We start from the raw sequence: 19,832 nt of genomic DNA, 5'->3' as shown, positions 1-19,832 counted from the left end.
AATTTCTGTTCAGATTTCTTCCAGGCTTCAGATTCCAGTTTTTCAAACTCTAAATGCCAGCTCAAACTTACTTATTCAGCAGTTACCAGCATTTTCTTCTATATAGTCTGATAACTGTTCTGGACTGGTAGACATCTGGTTTTCCTCATACATTGGAAAAAAATCTGATGTCTCACTTTCATTAATTTGAAAGTTATGTCTGTGTAAAGCTGGTTAAACCTTATACCGATTCTTAAAATAGTAAATGGAAACTAAACTAACCTAAAAGATTATTTATTTTGGGACATGAGTCTGTATTAAAGATCTCAGCTGCAGTTCTGTCCATTTTGTTCACAATTTTCATGTCCCCCATCTTAATTTGTCAAGTCAAACATTCACGTTTTTGGCAGTCTGGTATCAGAGAAACAAACATAAAAAGATTATATAGCACTAGCTACAAAACCCACCATCCTAAGAAGCTACCCTTGCTGTTCAGGTATCCAGTGTCAATGAATCTTACAGCAGAGATAGAGACAAAGTCCAAAAAAAAAGGCAATTTAAAACCAAGGACGCATTAGCTGAATTCATGCAGTAGTGTATTAAACTGGATGCAGCAAATCTGCAGTCTGTGTGTTATCCAGTATTTGGGGGAAGAAATAACAGACATGTCAACCCAAGATAGAAGGGAAGATTCTCCACCCAGATGTTGGCTTTAAAAGGTATGGTATCCCTTTAGCCATAACTGCGTGGCGTTTAAAGTCATCCAAGCCCTCAAGCTTGATCAAAGTAGCAGTTGAATCAGCCCACGCATACAAAAAGAAAGATGCTCTAAGGATTCAGAGTGAAAGATGATTTACCTAAACCTCTTCATCCTCCTCTCTTCCGTCTTTCCAGCTAGCTGATTTTTTTATAGCACAATCCAAACAGTGAAACAGAACCAGGCAGCTAGCAAAGTGCTCGGTGCTTTTTTCATCATTCACAACATGTATCAATTAAACGAGGTGTAGCATTCCCAAGGTACTTTACTAATATCAATTACACCTTGTTCTTGCGGAAAAAACAATTACAAGTTTTGCATAGAGAGAAGAAATTATAAAACTCCTCCTTAAGCAGAAAATGCCAGCAAAACCCCTAATACCTACTACAGTTAACTTGAAAGGGAAATACTGCCTAATCACTAGATATAATTTAAATTAATTAATTGTGTCAAAACCAAAAGATATTTAGAGTCTAAATGGATTTTAAATAACTATTATACATTCAATATAATACTTCGGAAAGGAAAAAGCCACTGCCAAAAGGTTTTAAAGGTGTTACAACTGTCACTTCTACAAATACCATAGAGACAATTGAAGTTAGCCATTATCTGCCTAATGTTTCTCTCTTTTCTGCCCTGTGTCCAAGAAGCCCCAGGACCCCTAGTCTGAGCACAGTTAAATCCAGGGGTTTTCAGTACATTAAAAATACAAAATACTAGTTTCCCAAACTTCACTTTCATGACACATAGTGACTTACATGTCTTCCATTTACTGAAAATAAGTCTTCTCACACAGAAAAGATAAAATTAGGGTATTAGAAAAAAGCATCCCTTCTGACTAGACTAGGTGTTTTCATTAAAAGCCAGGTTCATCTAAACACAGTTTTATTTGAAGTCATTCCATTTGATTAAATACTATTTTAGAAAGATTTTATAACATTATGGTTAGGTTTAACATTGTTTACCACGTCCAGCCTGAGAACTAACTGCAAAGACCCCCAAGACCATGTTACCAGTTGCTATTGTATACTAACTGTGGCAACAGTAAAGCAGAGCATGCTCAGCATCTTGAAAAAAGATTTTTGTAGCACATGTATCAGAGAGGCCCGGTTTCCCGATTCGTCCGTACACCCCCTCATCTCTACTTGCCTTAAGCCCAACTTGCCTCCTCATTCCTGTGACTTCACCTCATCTTCTCTGCGGTACACGTAGTTTTCTTTCCACAGTACGCTGCCTACCCACACTACGCTCTGGAGTGTACTGTCATCTGGGGAAGGAAGCCATATTATCACTTATTTTGGGTTAAACTGATACTAATTTATTGGCCACCCTTTGCATACCGATTGGCCAGCTGGAGAGCAAGCCACCTGCACATTGCGGCGCTTCCATAACGAATGATATCAATTTACATCTATCACCTCTGCCAGCCAGTTTTTCCATTAAGCATGTAGAAACTCTTCAGCCAAATTTGGTGAAGATCAAGACTGGTCAACAGCTTCAAAAGTTACTAGGGAGAACACCAAATTGTTGGATGAACAGAGTGAATTGCATAAGTGGAATTTTCTTAAGGAATCACGCTAAAAAGGAAGAAGAATTAAAGATATCCCGACATCTCATGGGTAGGCAAAAAACCTATATCATAATAATCACCTGAAAAATTTAACAAAACAACATAGTATCTGCTGGTGAAGTATGCAAGAAAGTCGTTCTCCCCAATTTTTCTGAAACTGTGCCCATATTAAACATCTTGCCTGTGCAAATGTTTAACGCATGTTGAAATTTTTAAAACTTCAAGAACCAGTGCATTATGATCACCCAGAGCAGTCTAAATGTTTTTAAAAAGAAATAATGCAGAAATGGTTTATAATACTGTGATACATAAAGAAGAAAACTATACAATTATTATACAGTACAGACAGAAAAGACAAGAAACCTAGGCAAGGTAGACAAGCAATTGTATTTAGACCACTTGGCTTTAGCTAATTAATATGTATATCTTTTCATGTATAAGACACTACAAATGTGTGTTACAGATACATACACAGATATCATTCCCTTAGTCTATGGGCCACTCCTGTAAAATGTCCATAAAATGTCCACTGAGTTCATTTAGTCCCTGACTTAGGGCTCCAGCTGGTTATGGCGGTCACTCAGGACTTCCTAATTCCTGACTACTGGCCCCAGTATCCCAGCATTGGAGAAACCAGCTGATAGTTTGCTCACCTGGATGATGGCTGGAATCTTTTTGCTTATCTCACAGCTGACTTAAGTGATCAGGTGGTTTCCAACTTGTTTATGATTTGTGTCTCTTCTCCCTCCTGTTCTTGTGACAGCTCTGCTGCAGAACAGGCTGCCTGTTTTGATGCTCCCTCCTGCTCTCAGGAGAAGCTTCTTCCTCCTTTACTAAATGAGTGGACTTCTGCTTCCATTGTTTCTTCTTGACTATTGGGGCAACTGATCGAGTTGAGGGCTGGGTCTCTGGTTTAGCCAGGGCTGTTTGTATGTCTTCAGATCCAGAGATCCTCCTCTTCCCCCTTAAGGGTGCTGAATAGCGCTCGGTAGGCATATGCCAGGCCCCAGCACAGGGTGGTAAGTTGGCATAGCCAAGGCATCCTTTTTTCAAAGGATCATCAAGACCCTGCACTTGTTCGGGGATGAAGTCCCAGACCATCAGAAACGACAACCCTTCTAGGTACCTGCCCATATTCTCACACATGAGAATACCCAGAACCCACTGCTACCCAGAACCATACTGCCTTGGGACATATGCCTATGTGACATTCCTAAATAGTGGGTTAACCTTAGGAAAAAGCTGGAAGCATTCTTGAAACATGCTAACAGAAGTATTTTGGTTACCCAAGGATGTTCAAGATACCGAAGAGTTATTGTAAAATGGGAGAAAACATGTACCTCACAAGGAAAGAAGGGGAAGGTGCCATTCTTCGTTTCATCCACCAGTTGGTTCTCGGAGGAGAAAAGGGAAAAAGTGTAATTGTTAACTGTCTTCATGAGATGGCTCCCGAAGCAAAGGGAGGGCAATAATGCAGGGCCCAAATACCAGATTAGGCTCAAGGCCAATGTTTTTATCACCGTTCTCCCAGGCAAAACACAACCAAGTGCTACACTGCACAGCAAATGGCAGAAGTCAAATATAGACTTTAACAAGCTCTCAAATTTGATGTAAAAAAAAAAAAAAAGAGTATGGCATTGATCAGATAAACCAATGCCAAAACCAAGTAAATCAACATTGTGACCAGCAACTGTTAAACAGATAATAATTATTAAGTTCCCTCTAACACGCTGTGGTCAAATCTGTTATCTCAAACCCTTCAAGCCCCACACTGGGTGCCAAAAAGGACTGTTGTGGTTTAACTTCACACAGCCACTTGCTCACTCCCCTGCAGGAGGATGGGGGAAAGAATCTGAAGAGTAAAAATGAGAAAACTTGTGCGTTGAAATAAAGACGGTTTAATACGTAAAAAACCCAAACAAAACAAAGAAAAACAAAACAAAGAAAAACAAATGATGCAAAAAAACCCCAATTGCTCACCACCAGCTGAGCAATGCCCAGACAGTCCCTGAGCAACTGCTGCTTGGGCAAACTTTCTCCACAGTTTTTATTGCTAAGCACATCATCACGTGATATGGGATATCCCTCTGGTCAGTTGGGGTCAGCTGTCCCGCCTGTGTGCCCTCCCAGCTTCTTGTGCATCCCCATCCTACTCGCTGGTGGGGCGGTGTGAGAAGCAGAAAAGGCCTTGACTCTGTGTCAGCACTGCTCAGCAATAGCTAAAACATCCCTGTGTTATCAACTATGTTTTCACCAAATCCAAAACATAGCACCATACTAGCTACCGTGAAGAAAATTAACTCTATCCCAGCCAAAACCAGTACAGAGCCTAAGTCTTTATAAATGAAGAATAACCCTTATTAGACGCTTAATTTGCATGTTGTGGAAGTGACAGCAGAAAAGGGAGGCTGGTAGAGAATGAATTATTCAAGAGGTAAACCCCAACAATTATAATCTTAGCATATCTAAAACCGAAACAATACATTAGAGGGTGTGTTCTCTCATATAAATGCATCACGTAAGATTATAAACAAAGTGTCTGTAGTCTTAGAGTTGAACACACGCTAATCATTAATACCACCCTATGTAAACCTATGTCAACCTTTTGTCAACTACATTTCACTACTTTTCACAGGCCAACTTTCAGCAAGTAAGCAACACAGTTACACATATATTTAGAGGTATAGAAATATACATAGATACATATTCAATTATGAATACATACTACATTTATGGGTTGGTTAGCAAATACAACTCCGTCAAATTGAGGTCTCAGTGCAAAAGGTGTTGTACAACTGTAGGAACTGTCCGTTCTGCTCCCAGGGCAAAGGGGAAGTTAGAAAAAGTCAGGTAATTACAAGAAGCCACCATGATGTACACAATTTCTATTAATATATTGATATAGAAATCTTCCTGAATGGCAAAACAACTTTACAGGATATTTTCTCCTAATAATGAAATACCTTTTGAGACTAACTACATTGATACGTAACAAAGTATTCCCATACCCCTTTCCACAAACGAGTAAAAAAGTAAAAGCATATAGGGTGGAGGGGGAGAAAGGGAACTGCCTCTTAGCACAGCACTGTGGGTTTACTGTCTAGAAGTATGTAACATTTCCCACCCCCCTTTCCTTTTTTTAGGGAAAAGAATTTTAAACAAACAGGAATTTTGTTTCAGAAACATAACTGGAAAAAGCAGAGTTATCCAGCATTTCACTGCCAGGATGAGCTGTTTTGGAAAAATCTTTGATGAGTAATGGCAACATAGGAGTTCCATGCTGTGCTACAGAAAATGACAGTAAACCTTATGTCATGAGGAAAAGTTGATTTCTACTGTCATTTGATGAAAAGTTTTGAAGATTTCCTAATATTAACTGTACTGGTGAGTAACAACCAGTACTGTAACATGCTACTTGAGTCAAACGTGATGGATCCAAAACTGATGTCTTAACTAATAACCTAAATTCCTTTTATTGACAAGGAATATGAAACACACCCTAGAAGTGTCTGCATCTCATCTCATACTTAGGCTGCAAAAAGCCAATTTTTTTTTTTTAATCAAGCTTTCATCTTTCCCCAGTCTCAGGGACAAATCTGAAATAAAAACCAGAGCACACAGTGAGAAAAGTAACTACTTTTTCCTTTTAATATAGATGTAGTACAGAATGTTTAATTACAGCAGGACAGTACTTCCAGTTAAATAAAATTAAAAACCTTTATTTTCCCCAAATATAAAATTACTAAATTAATGTCTTAAAAGAATATGGAAAAAGCTTTAAATTATACCACCATTTACCACAGTAACCATGATCACCAATTACATACTCCATTGCTTTGGCAAAAAAGTTTTTTTCTCTTAATAACTGCATATAAACCTAACATAGCAAAGACTGTATACATCTTTATATTGCACTTATTTATACACAGGAATAAATGAACTGTAAAGTCTGCATATACTTGGAATGAGCAAATTTCCACAATAAACTGAAAGCAGAAGGATAAGAGCTGGTATGAATATTAAAAAATGCTTAGAAATGTAATACATTTATGTACAGACTGTATGGACTGTATTAACAAACAATATGTACATAACAATTTACTACTATTGGTATTTTAGTATAACTCAGTGTTCATTAATACAGACCTTTGGTTGTATTTAGTTGTTTAATAAGATCTAAGCTCACATACCTCCAAAATGCAACAAGGTATAAAATAAAGCACAACAATTTGCCAAATGGTAATAAAACTACTATTGTCAGTTCCATTAAACCCAAAAAACTAGTGTCTCTGTCTAGCCCCAAAATAGTTCTTGTACTTGGAATCAGTCTCTATGTGCCATACACAAAAAGAACACCTGAATGTTACATATCTGCAAAATTACATCCCACAACACTTTTTTGTAATGTGCAATTAATTTTAATAATACTTTCTAATGAAAAAGAGAAATTAACTTCAACTTTATAATTTTCCAACACGCACCTCTGCAATGACATTGTGAATGCTTTTAAGTGTTACCAGCAAGATTAAAAAAATATATGTGCGCCTCCCTTGCTCTAAAAGACTATTACCAGTAACTGCTATGTGCTAAGTGTGCTCAGACATTCGTATGAATTATGCAGCTTGCACGTGCCCAACATTTAGCTTCAAAATCATCCTGAGTTTGCACACAATGAAGCAAATCCACATACTTTAAAAAAAAAGAACATACTTTCCTTTACAAAACAATCATGCAACTGAAGAAGAATTGGGCATCCCATGAACTGTTGTGCTTGTTGGAGTTCCGCTTATGGCGTTGAAAATGTGTAGCGAATTAGGCATAACGCTGGCCTTTTCTTCAACTGGAGTAATCTTAAAATGAAAAACACTTATTTACCAAAATGTTACAAAATGACACAAGGATTTATAAAACAGATAAGCAGCCCATCATGACATTGGTTATCAACTCAACTTTTTTAGTACTTTCTCAATTGCACAGAAGTTCTTTTTGGGGATGGTTACTCTTTTCAGCCATCCTCTACTAGATTTAGGAGGGCAGTAGTTATTTCTCCAACATTGGTTCTCCTCATTTAGGTATTATGCTGTACTCTCTAGAGGAAGATTCAATAGCTTCTCTCATTTCTCTTGTTAACTTTCAAAAGGAGTTTCACAAGGACAACAGGCTTGCTTTTTGCCCTTTTTTGTTTGTTTTCTTTTTTTTTTTTTTTGACTTAGAGATATGATTTGAGCATTTCTTATCAAAAGCTATTGAAGCACCAAAAAGACTTCATTCTTAACAGCTATAAATTTACTGATGCTAAGACTAGAAATATTGGTAAGAAAGGAACTATATAAAGATTAGACACACTAAGAGCCGAAGTAAAGAAAACTAATTACCATCCCATCTGATCATATTGGCAAGCAGCAAAGGAGAAAAAAGAAAAATCTGTTAAGATTCTTTTCTATATTTTTCATAACAAAATTTTTGCAGTTGTTTAAAATCCACACTATTATAAGACAGCCATTAGGTTTTTTTCAATGACATTGGAACAAACATTGCGAGAAGCTCTTTTTCCAAATACAGCAATAGGCAGGCATACAAAGATGACATTTTTAAAGATTTCAGTGAAGAGCCTCATGATTCTAAGCCTTCAGGGGAGGGATCAATGTAATTTAAAAACAAAAAACAAAAAAACCCCAACCCAACAACACAGCATGTTTTAATTATTTACAACTAACTACATTTTTATAAAAAGAACACCGTGGGAGGCTAATTGTACACACTACTGCAGTCAGTGCTGTACTTTCATATTCTGTTCACACCACCTTATAGGTATCAGTTGTTTGCCCCTTCTTCTCTTTGTTTACTTTTAGACAATGTGATTTACTCCTGAAGTTTCAGGCATTATATGCTTTTTCTTATTGTCGATCTTTGGAAACACACACACCTGAGCATTTTGTAAGCATGCATATCTTGTATTGAGTTCAAAGTGTTTTTTCTTGTGTACAAACTGTCATTATATCCTTTTACTTTTTCCTACGCCAGAGCAATATTAATCTTTCATTTATTATCCTTATCATTAAATTATTTGACCAAAACATTTTCCTCTCTTTTCTGAAGGGGTCTTCTGTACAGCTGTCTAATTCTCCCATATACCTCGTTCATCTTTATCAGCTGTCCAATCAGTTATCCTCCTTTCTAAAGTCCTCCACTGCTTTCTGCTTTTCAATACATCACATTGAAATGCAGTCAAACTGTCTCATTTTTGTCAGCTAAGCAATCTCTTTTCCTGCTCCAGGGATGTTTCAAAACTGTTTTTTTCTACATGCATATCTGAAGGACACTTTAAAAAAAAAAAAAAAAAAAACAAAAAAAAAACCACCACACAAAACCACAAAGAACCAAAAAAAAACCCCAACAACAAAACCAAACCAAACCAAACAAACAACACATGGATTCTGAGATAATGGCATCACACCCTACAAACCTTGTTTCAGAATATTGTCTGTCATTGGTGGTGAAAAAAAAAAGTTAGTTTTGTGGTAAACTTTTCCCTGTGATAGTGTAACAAAAGAATAAGAGAATGAAAACAAAGCCTATGTGCTTGCTGTATTCTTGTCCTTCACCATAATTATATCATAGCACAGAGCTATTCATAGCACGGTACCTGAGAAAACCACATCAGGAAATAATGGAGAGCAAGAAAGTGTGTGAAGTGAACTTTAGACACTTGACACATTTTTGAACAGAAAAAAAAATCACCATAGAAGTTCTGGATACCATCTAAGCAAGGGCAGAATAAAGGCAAATCTTTTTTAGATAAGCCTACAGATAAGCTGTTATACCAGCAAGCTGACTAGCTTTTTGAGCAAGTATTTCTTGGATAATAATAATTTAGAGATGTCAAAAAATAGTAAATGGGTAAAGTCACTGTACATCTAAAGGATGCAATCCTGGAAAAATGCTGGAAGATTAACAGAGGGTTTAAATGTCAGCTAGACTGAATGCTTCAGGTAGGTCTCAAGTTTGATTTTTCCTGTAAAAATTTGATTTCTGAGTAAAGCCTATAGTTTTTGTACAGACAAAAGAAACTCAGAGCTCCTCTTTGCATCAACTGGTTATCCAGACTAGGATGCATTGGTTCCTAGACCAAGAAAAGTTGCTATTATGGTCATACATCTAAGGAAGTCTCATAGACATGTGTATTTGTAAGGTAAAATATTATCAGAAAACACAGGTATTTCGTGTGGGCCAGAAAGACAAGTCTTGAGGGTTAAGAACTATGAGACACTCTATAGCTCTGGAAAAAGATTATACACAGAACAGTGGATGAAAGAAAAGGAACCTGAAGACATGAATATGATGAACAAAAATGTCAAGAAGGCAGGGATCAAGCAGGAATCCTCAGCCCTTCCTGTCCTCCTGGAAATAATACCCTTGCCTCTGAAGTCAGGAGACATTTCTACCATAGATTCCAGATGCAAGGTCCTACATGTCACTCCACGAGAGTTCTGGTTTTCCTTTTCTCCTATCTCCAGCTTGTCTGTAGTGGATTCCCCTCAAGAAAATGTGTTGGAATACCTCTTGAAAACGTTTAACTCTTTGTTGCACAAGTAAATGCTTACACCTCCAAAATCTGAAGAAAAAGGGCTAAGCTTACAGATCAAATTCCCCTACAGGTCCCAAGAAGTATAGACTAAAATGAACTTTTTGGGTCACTGAATAGAGACCCCTGTAACTACTACACATATGAAGTATAAATGACACATATATTCATGTCATTCCGTTTGTTTTATCTTTACTGTAGTCTTCCTCTCCTACAAAAAAAATAGGCTGGTGCCAACCAGATTTACTCTCTTAATGAGGAAGACTTAATTCTGAAGGTCAAGAAAGCATCTGAAGAAAATTCACTAAGAGAAAAAAATACAAGGAAGTTCCACAATTCCATGATATGTTTATACTCCAATAGGAAAAAAAAAGAAAAAAAATCCTTTTATGTAAAGCATTACATGCACTTCTTAGTGAGTTCACATTACAGCTACATTCTGAATGCTGGTATGTATAATTTAATTTCAGCACATACTTGTTCATGCATTATTTCGGAAAGCTCTTTTGCCATTTCTCTGTAGTTGGCCTTCATTTCTTCTTGATATTCCAACTGATCTTCCTTTATAAGTCGTTCATTTACACCCAGAGCGTGCCCACAAGCTTCAACGAATTGCCTGATTTAGATAAAATAGTAAAAAAACATCTCCATCAGGAATACAAAATCCAAAAGATTAATTCAAAATGCCAGCTTGAAGTATGTTTTTAATGCAGACAGAACACTATAAAAGTTAAAAGTTTTTAAAAAAAATTTCTTATTATATCAGTCGGGGCGGGGGGGGGGGGTGTGTGGAGAAATCAATCTTCCCCCCCTAAAAAAAACCATACCTAAACACTTCCTTTAGTAGTTTTACTTTATTGTCCGGATATCTTTTGGTGTTTGTGTCATCTAAGAAAGCTCTTGCATATGCTAACGGACCAGCATTAACCTAAAAAGAACAAGAATTACAAAATAAAGTCAGTTCTCTGACGTGTTGTCTTAGCAATGACAGATACTACAGGCGTCTGTTTGATTTGCTTTTCTTAGGAGAACACGCGGATTTCAAAAAAGCTAGACTTATTTCATAAGATAACTGCTGGAGTTGGAACATAAAAGCAGGAGAAGTCTCTACAGCACTCTGTATGAACCTGTTCTGGCACAAAGAAACCACTTGGATGATGTGGCAAAGTAACTGCTGATAGTGCCAATTTGTCATCTCTGTTTATGAAATTAGGGTGGGAAAATGAGGAAAATGAGCTAAATCTACTACAGTTTGGTCTGCTTATCTATTGAAAACACTCTTCCAAACTGCAAATTCTGCAATAATTAGCAGAAGTTTAGTTGCGCTGTTATGACACCTACATGAAAAGTAGATTCAACGATCTCTGACTCATCCCTATTATTCTTTTATATTAACAGTAAGAGCCCTTCCCTTCTCATCCCAACTGCTAGCTTGACAACTTCCTGATTCTGGAACCTTGGTTTGGTTTTTTATTTTCTCTTCAACATGGCAACGGTTCATTTCCAGTAACTGTGTTTACTGTTCCTTTGATTTGAATCAGTTAAAAATAATAGAGCAACACTTTTGCCATTGCATTCTTATTGATTTGCATACCATATTGATTAGTACATGCTACAATTGCTTTATGTACCCTATTTTGGTGAATCTGATGGTTTCTTTATACATTCAGTTCTTGCTTGCCTTAGGCAAAACAAAATGTTGCACAGTGAGATTTTCTACTATTACCCTCCTCCTTTATTTTGGCACTCCCTCTTCATCTCCATAGGGATCTGACCAAAATACAACAGCAATAAATACCATGTTGAACCTACTGTGAGCAGACCTACATCTAGGCAAAATATGTTCATTCATCCTCATATGGGAAGTCACTATTTTATGGTAGTTTCAGCTTTACACCAAAACCTGGTGGGGCTCCTACCACCATAGATTCCAGAGATTAATCTTTATCCTTTCGTGTAACTGTCCATGATCAGTGTTTATATGAAATACTTTTATTGCTTTTCCTATGCTGGAAATAACCGCAAACAATGAGCACATTTCTAATTTAGGACATTCTTGAATATACAGGATAGAAACTAACGATAAAATGCTACTTTATATAATTTTTCAGGGACAGAAGCAAGCAAAATAGCTCAATGGCAAAGTATATGGTCTTACCTGAACACTGACACTTCCTTGTAGCTTCAGCTGCAATTTGATCATATCTACTTCAGCTGAAGAGCAAAGCTGCCTAAGTTCTGCAACTTTTTTACTCATTTCATCAATGGCTACTTCAATTGGGTTTAAATCAGTATGGTGCTGGTACATGACTGGAATGCGCTTTTTCACATATGGGAAACAATGTATAGCTATGGACGGAAACAAGTTTAATATAGTTAGAAAAAGGTTTTTGAATAAGGTGTGTTTGGATAGAATTTTATGCTAGAACCGCATTTTGATGTAATTAGTTGCCAAATTTAATAACGTATTATATAGTTAGAAATACTACTAAATGTACAGGGAAACAAAATATTGCATAGCTTTACATGTATTACAGAAAAGAAAGATCATTGTCATTACTGCTACTAATAATAACCAAGAAATAAACCACTGGAACTTAATTCATATGAGAACTGTAAAAAGAATTGCTTATCATCCACATCTCTCAAAGAGGAGGAGAATCAAAAATAGAAAAGCTGTATTTTCTATTTCCTCACAAGTATTAGCTATGGACAGCTGCCATGATAAAGTCATCTATTTAAGTTGTTTTTACCACTATATTAAGACAGTGATACAAAAGCTCACACTTAACAGAGACAAAACACAAAATAGTCTTTTTCTAAAAACAAGGGAAGTTGGACTCCAGATTCACAATTCTTGAAGCTTAAGGAAAAAAACCACCCCAAATTATTTGAGGATTATCCCTTGAAAAAACCAATCTGAAAACCTAGTTTTGGCTAAAAATATGAAAAGTATTTTAGCTGATAGCTATAAAGAACTTCAAGTGAAATGGAAAAACCCATACAGAAGAAAGTTAGACAATTTGAATTAATGCTTCCAGTCAAAGCGCAACTTGTTATTTCACAAATTCAGATTTACGCGTTATACAGAAACATCGCCAAACATACCGTAACTTTTGATTATCTCCCTTAAAAGTATAATAAAATGTTTTGTATCACTGAACTAAACATCTTTAAAGTTTGAACCTATAGGGAGACAGATGGACACTCTCTCTCTCGCTTCTAAAGCTAACAAATGAGAAACTAAAGCACAGTGATTAGCCCAAAGTCACAACTGAATAGAGGTTGGAAATCCAACCAGAACCTGCCTTCAGGCTCTTTTAGCAGCTTTTAGACAAAAGAACCCATGTTGCATTTAACAGGCCCACAGAGAGAAAGAATGCTGAAAACCCCCATACCCCAACCAGCAAGCATAATACCACCATGCCAACGTTTTATAGCAAAGAGGTGAGCACAGGAAAGGGAGAAGGGAGAGATGCAGACATTCCATTATTAAAAAAAAAAAAAAATTATTTAAAAGTAAAGGGTAGTTAGAACATAGTCAAATATGAGATTTTACTTTCTTTTTCCAATGCTTAGAGCTTGAGAAATCACACAATGATATATGTATTCTCAGATGGTCATTTATAAGCATTTGCATATCATTTATTTTCAAAGTATGTACTAATTTTGAAAGGTTGTTTTGTCTAGCAGTATTTTGGTATAATTTGCAATTCTTGTCACCTCCAACAGCCATGTGTGAAATCTTCTAAAGGGTTTTTTTCTGACAAAATACACAACATATAGAAAAACCTAGTATCAAGAATTAAGTATAAAAAACAAAATAAAAGAGCAGTTTTCTTTTAAAGAAAATTTCCATTCAATCAGTACCTGTTAAAATAGTCCGTCGCTTACACTGTTCTTCCACTCCTCCTTGTCTTTTACCAGCTTGAGTAAAAGGCATCTCAAACATAAAGCGACGAATGTTGTGAGTCCTTTCAAAATCTGTTTTTCTTTCTTGCAACTCTTTTTCTTCAAAGTATGGAATTACATGTGTAACTTGAATATATGCATATTTTGAATCTAAATCCTTAGGATTTACCTTAAAAACATGACAAAAAAAAAATCAAATAGCTACATTGTGAATAAAGTGGATTTAATTGTAGCCACAAAACTTTCAGTAATTAAATTTGGTCTCTTAACCTGTAAATTACTGAAAACACAGGAGATGTTAACGCTCTCATGGGGCTTCTCTGCATTCAGTTTCTAACTATTAGGAAGACAAAACAGCTAGATGTATTACAACATGTTGTGGGTGTTGTTTTGTTGTTTTTGGTTTTGGGTTTTTTTTTTAAACATTCATTATTGATAACTGCTATACGCAGAGCTGCAAACAAAAACATAATACAGAGTTATACCCATGATTAACGCTGGAAGGCACAGGTACAGAAAACCCAGAAACAAATATTTGTCCTCTGTGACAACTGGTACAACAGGAGACTGGAGACCAAAAATTGCTAGTGATAAAAAAAAAGTTAAGAATTAAAAATAAAATCTTACATTATAAATAGTTCAGATATCACCTTCAGAAAGCACTCCTCCCAACCTGTCCGTCCCAACTCTGACACTGTATGAGGGTCCCAAAGAATATACTAGTGGGAGCAGGGCAAATTGAAGGCTTCACTGTTCAGTTAATTTTGTTTCTAGAACTGGATGAGTAACAGCCTTATGGACTGGCAGGTCTTTAATTTGGTAAAAGCAGCAGCTAGTCTCTAGTACCAACCAATAAGGCCTCGTAAGTCTTTGTGATCTTACTGGTAGAATCAAGGAACAGAAGGGAAAGGAAACTACAGTAAGAGAAAACCACCATAAAGTCTGAATCCAAACAAAAGTTAAGAATTGACTGAGGAAGGGAATGAAAGGAATGCAGAGAGGCATCTTGTGCAGTATGTGTTCTTCTCAGCATACGGGATACTGTAGCCCTCTTCAGTTCACTAGTTTTGGAGTCTTCAATTACAAAGGAACGCATTTCCTATGACAAATCTAGACTTAACCAGATGACTTTGTGTGAGCATTTTTTCCTGCAGTTTAAGTGTTTGTAAAATTGAACAGGCTCAGAGACACAGGCAAAGGATAACAAGAGCAATTGATACAGAGTTAAAATGTTATTTACATATGGTACTTTTCTCAGAAGAGGGGTTTGTTTCTTACTTCAGAAGAAAGTCTGGACTCTGTTCTTGAGAAGCAGAAAAAGGAAAAACTTTGAAAGAATGACTGTGCATGAACTGGCAAGAAATATAGCTAAAGATAACACAGGATATGATCATAATGCAAACTTGTTCTAAGATACAATTATTATTTTGAGAGGTAACACTATGGAAATTAAGCTTTTTGGTTGTTCTTAAAGGTAAACTTAATAGGAGATGATATTTCCTGTCATGCTCTTCAACCAGTAGAGTTTTTAGACACATACGTTTGTGTACCAAATGAGTAACAGACAGTGATCCCACAGTATTTCAAGTGGATCAGCGGAAGTAATATATTAGAATTTTTTAGACAGAATAAAGATCATACTTTGCCAGAATCCTGAATCATTTTGACATTTTCAGACCCAAATTTGTCCGAGTAGAGTTTTTGGAGTCTTTGGGAAATTTCTGAGAGAGGTGTGAGTTTAGGCTCTTTATAGATGTATTCCTTTCCATCTTCATCCTCAAAGAATCCCTGTAAAAAATGAAGTAATCAAAATCTTGGGAAAAAAAACTACATAAGACAATGATTAAGATGAACATAATGTATGTGGTTTAAAGCAAATCTAAACATTTAACATCAGGATTCAAGCAAACTTAAAAAAAAAAAAAAGAGAGAAATTAAAATCTAAGTAAAAAAGGTTTCCTAAGAGAATAAAAAAAACACAGAAAAACATAATTGTCTACTACAGAATGAGTGGAAGATAATGGAAACACACAGTTAAAATTTTACGGTTTGTTGTAATTTTATGGTGTGCCAAGCCTTTGAAATAACTTTTCTTCACTTTTATTTAAAAGTGAACTTTCAGCACTGTTTCACTTGCCAAAACAGAAATCTTGTTGCCAAACAGGACTACCTGATTCACAAGTGAGAATTTTGGCAATGGTTTACATAAAAATAATCTGAAAAATTTCTTTATGTAGTAATAAAAAAATTAAATTCCAGAAAGTAAAATTTAATTTATGTAAAAATCTTAAATTTATGTTGTACTGTATTGGCATATGCTTCTTTATTTTTATTGCATAAAGCATTTATTTTAAAACCATAACTAAATGCAATATAGAGTACATGGAAAGTGAAACAGGTCACTGGTTTAAAACAAGCCATGTCTGAGTTCACGTTTGAAATCAGAAAATAAATATTTTTGTCATAAATGAAACAGACAAAATAGAAAAGCACAACATATCATGTATAAACACACGCTAGATTGACAACAGTACCCACATCAAACTAAGGTGAAATGCAGTACATTTTACTGCATTGCTTGCTTTGTAAGCAGTTACTGTAATTACCTCAACATCTGTTTCACTGTCTGTAAACTGGTATTGCTATAAAGTTATAAAAGACAACAGAATACATGTAAAGTTATACTGCTTAGAGTATTTTACAATTCTCCATGCTCAGCTGAACAATTAGCAACTGGGCTATGCATGTAGAATGTGGATTACTTGATACTGCGTGATACCACACGGATACATATGCATTCTAGACATATATTAGAGGATGTGAAGCTGTCCAATACACAGCCAGAACTTTTGTTTGAAGCATGCAATACTGATGCATAGAAAAGAGTGATTTGTTCTCTAAATGGAACTTATTTTTTTTTTTTTTTTTTAATTGCAATGGCTATTAATGCATACCAATCTAAGAAGCAGCCTTGCAAACCACACTGTAGCACTACAGACATTAAGTCAATACATTGCTAAGAACCAACATTATAGAAAACTTACCGCTGCCTTAAGGTAGTAAATAAAAGAAGAAAAAGAAAAAAATGCAGAAAATTTACTGAGGAAGATAAGGAAGAATTGTATTGGAATTGATAGATGTTTTAAACTAAATTATTAATGGTGTTTAATCATTTCTTACAGACCATATTTCTTGTGCTTTTTATGTCATGGTACCAATATAGATGATGAAATAGTATACCTTGTAAAATAAATTCAGGTTTTTCTTACTGCATAGAGCAGACAAATGACAGTTAAACAACTCACCTGTCCAAAGAACGCTACCCTGAAATAAGTTCCCAGCAGTCTCTTGCCTGTATGCATGACTTCTGTTACTTTACTGTATGCTCGATGAAGAGTGTCATATAAATGAGCAAGCCTCTAAAAATAAAAGAAAACAATAATGGGGTAAAAGAATAATGTGTAGAACTTTCCTATCTTAAAACAGCAATGAATGGTGTCCCTGCAGTTAATAACTAAAAACATTGTTTTATTGAACAGTAGTAATAGGTTTAGCACTTGTATCAGAATGGCAATATATAAGATTAATTTTTAATTATTTATATTTATTTAAAGAAAGACATTTTTAATTATTTAAAATTAAAACAAAAATTTCAACACACTGATATTTCAGTTACAGTTGTAATACTGTTGTTCTGTGAAGTGCAATGTGTCATGCAGTCAGACTAGAAAATTTAGGATTTTTTTCTTGTTCAAATTTACTTATGATGATGAATTTAGTACCTCAAAATCTCTCCGTTTTTCGTAAATGGGAATTATAAGTTTATATATGTCGGCAATGAGTTCATAGCGTTCTGCCTTCCAGAGTCCATCAGCACACTGCTCCAACAATTCCATCAGCACATCCTAGATTTGGATACACATTTGAAAAAGTAAAACAATTCAGTACTCATGAAAAGCACAGCAAATAATTATACCAACGTTCTTCCCAATGAAAAGGGAGATCCTGCCTCAAAACAAAATTATCTACACATAGTAATTTAAATTATTGTGGCAATCAAAAATTGCTAAAAGAAAACAAAACAAAGCAGAATGGTCTGAGTGTACACATGTACTCTTTGGATTTACCAGGAACAGCATTTTTTTTTAGATACTCCTGAGCTCTTAAGCCTACAAATGACACCTGTGTGAGAACCCAAACTTGTCTTACCTTGTGACATGTTTTTTCAAAGTGTTGTTTCCTTGGGGTTTTTTGGCTTTGCACAAAGAACATTATTTTTAAAAGGCAGCTAGACAAACACTTGACTGTAATGGTTCTGAAGGAAACTATCAAAAATTACATCAACAATAAAACAAAAAGATACAATACCAAAATCTGCACTCAGAAGTGATTATCAAGGTACAACAGTAGAATTTGGTATACTTGGCCCAGAATGAAAAGACATGTAACAACAGTTAGAGAAGCTGAGAAATCCTGAAGGGTCAAAACAGTTACATCATAATTATAAAGTCCCTTCCTTCAGTTTTTCATAATTCTTTTTTTTTTCCATGCATTTAATTTCTACTTCAATAAGCGTAACAAAACTAAGATAACATTATTTGCTCTAGATTTCATAAACTTAAAATTACCTGGCTAACTCCATTAACTCAGTTATAACAAACAATTTTGCAGATATTATGGAACAGCTTATAGCTCCTGTGACAAAGCTGTCATATACTTGGTCACGGCTTGAGCGTGACAGAACCACAGTGAAGAAGCCCATTCGCATCCACATACCCTAATAGATCTCAGTCCTCTTCAAACATGTCTGGAGCTCCAAGAACCTCCACAAGAATCCAAGTCTGAGACTGAGAATTGTCAGAAGACATGACATTTCTACTTCTTGAGACCTTCTGGTACCACTCTTGCATTGTAGTGGTGAAGCCAGAAGGTGGAAATAACTCCTTTTATCCTTAAAAGGGATCCAATGCTACTCTATTCCCCTCCTCCCTTTGGCAGAGGACTAAGACAGCATAAAGACATCACTGAAAAAAGCTAACTTTAATACTGAGAGCAAAAAAAGACTGAAAAATGCTACCCTCATCTGTGTGCTGCAATGGTCCCTAAAACATCTCCTTTCCCCAGTCATTATGGGGTTGTATAGACTCCCCAATATCTCCATCCTCAGCAACCAGGTGGTGAGAACTGAAAGATCAGTGTCACTGCTGGACCGCAAGGGCTGTCCACAAACACTGTTTCATGACAAGAGTCTTAACTCAGGCACCAGAGGGCATCCAAATGCAGCAAAGCTGTAAAATTTTGTTTGCACACAGGAAAAAAATATAAAGAGCAAAAGCTTCATGTGGGAGAGCTGTTAGGGGGGAGGAAAAGAACACATTTCTGGACCATCTGTCTCAGTGCTTATCCATCCTCATAGGAAGAGTTTTTTTCCATATATCTAATCAGAGTTTCTTCCCTTGTAACCTGTGAGAACGGCCTCTTCCTCTTCTGTGGCGCACCTCTTGGAAGAGTCAGATTCGTCCACTAACCACCTTAGGAGCTGGACTTTTTCCAGTTTGTTGATATCTCTGTTGACTTTGGGGGGGCAGCGCTGGGCACAAGATTACAGATGGGGCACCACAAATGCCAAGTGAAGGGAGAAAACCCACTTCCCTCCACTTCTTGACTCTGCTCTTTCTAATACAACCCAGCATGCAGTTGGCCTTTGCTGCCACAAGGCTACACTGCTGATTCCCATTCAACCTCTTGTCCACTACAACTCCCAGGTCTTTCTGCAGAGCTGCTGCCCGGCCAGTCCATCCCCAGCCCGTACTGAGACGGTAGGTGATTTTTTTGCAGGTGCAAGGCTTTGCACTTATCTTTGTAGAACTTTGAGAGGCTTCTGTGTACCTTCAGTTTGAGGTCCCTCTAAACGGCAGCCCTGCCCCCCGGCATATCAGTCACTCCCACTCCATTTAGTTTCATCCACAAACTTGATGATACACCGTATCCCGTGAGCAGGATTGCTAATGAAGGTGTTAAACAACATC

General features: G+C 36.3%; 1 protein-coding gene across 13 annotated transcripts in view; it reads right to left on the bottom strand.

Annotated features, from left to right (window-relative positions):
• Positions 1 to 5,930: 5,930 nt before the first annotated feature.
• The window catches only part of DOCK9 (dedicator of cytokinesis 9), a 134,563-nt gene continuing 120,661 nt past the window's right edge, over positions 5,931 to 19,832 (bottom strand). For all 13 annotated transcript variants that reach the window (XM_087755815.1, XM_087755821.1, XM_087755825.1 and 10 more), the window contains 8 exons: positions 17,586 to 17,708; positions 17,109 to 17,222; positions 15,445 to 15,591; positions 13,762 to 13,972; positions 12,050 to 12,240; positions 10,719 to 10,819; positions 10,369 to 10,507; positions 5,931 to 7,156 (listed from right to left, as the gene is read on the bottom strand). In XM_087755815.1, coding sequence (XP_087611941.1) covers positions 7,034 to 7,156; positions 10,369 to 10,507; positions 10,719 to 10,819; positions 12,050 to 12,240; positions 13,762 to 13,972; positions 15,445 to 15,591; positions 17,109 to 17,222; positions 17,586 to 17,708 — 1,149 coding nt within the window. In that variant the 3' untranslated portion in view covers positions 5,931 to 7,033. The remainder of the gene's footprint in view (positions 7,157 to 10,368; positions 10,508 to 10,718; positions 10,820 to 12,049; positions 12,241 to 13,761; positions 13,973 to 15,444; positions 15,592 to 17,108; positions 17,223 to 17,585; positions 17,709 to 19,832) is intronic.

The sequence above is a fragment of the Nipponia nippon genome, unplaced genomic scaffold (assembly GCF_047370975.1).
Source record: "Nipponia nippon isolate SJK-2023a ecotype South Korea unplaced genomic scaffold, ASM4737097v1 scaffold_2, whole genome shotgun sequence".
NCBI classification, from domain to species: domain Eukaryota; kingdom Metazoa; phylum Chordata; class Aves; order Pelecaniformes; family Threskiornithidae; genus Nipponia; species Nipponia nippon.
The sequence above is the reverse complement of the archived record's forward strand: the minus strand, read 5'-3'. Positions and strand labels throughout refer to the sequence as shown.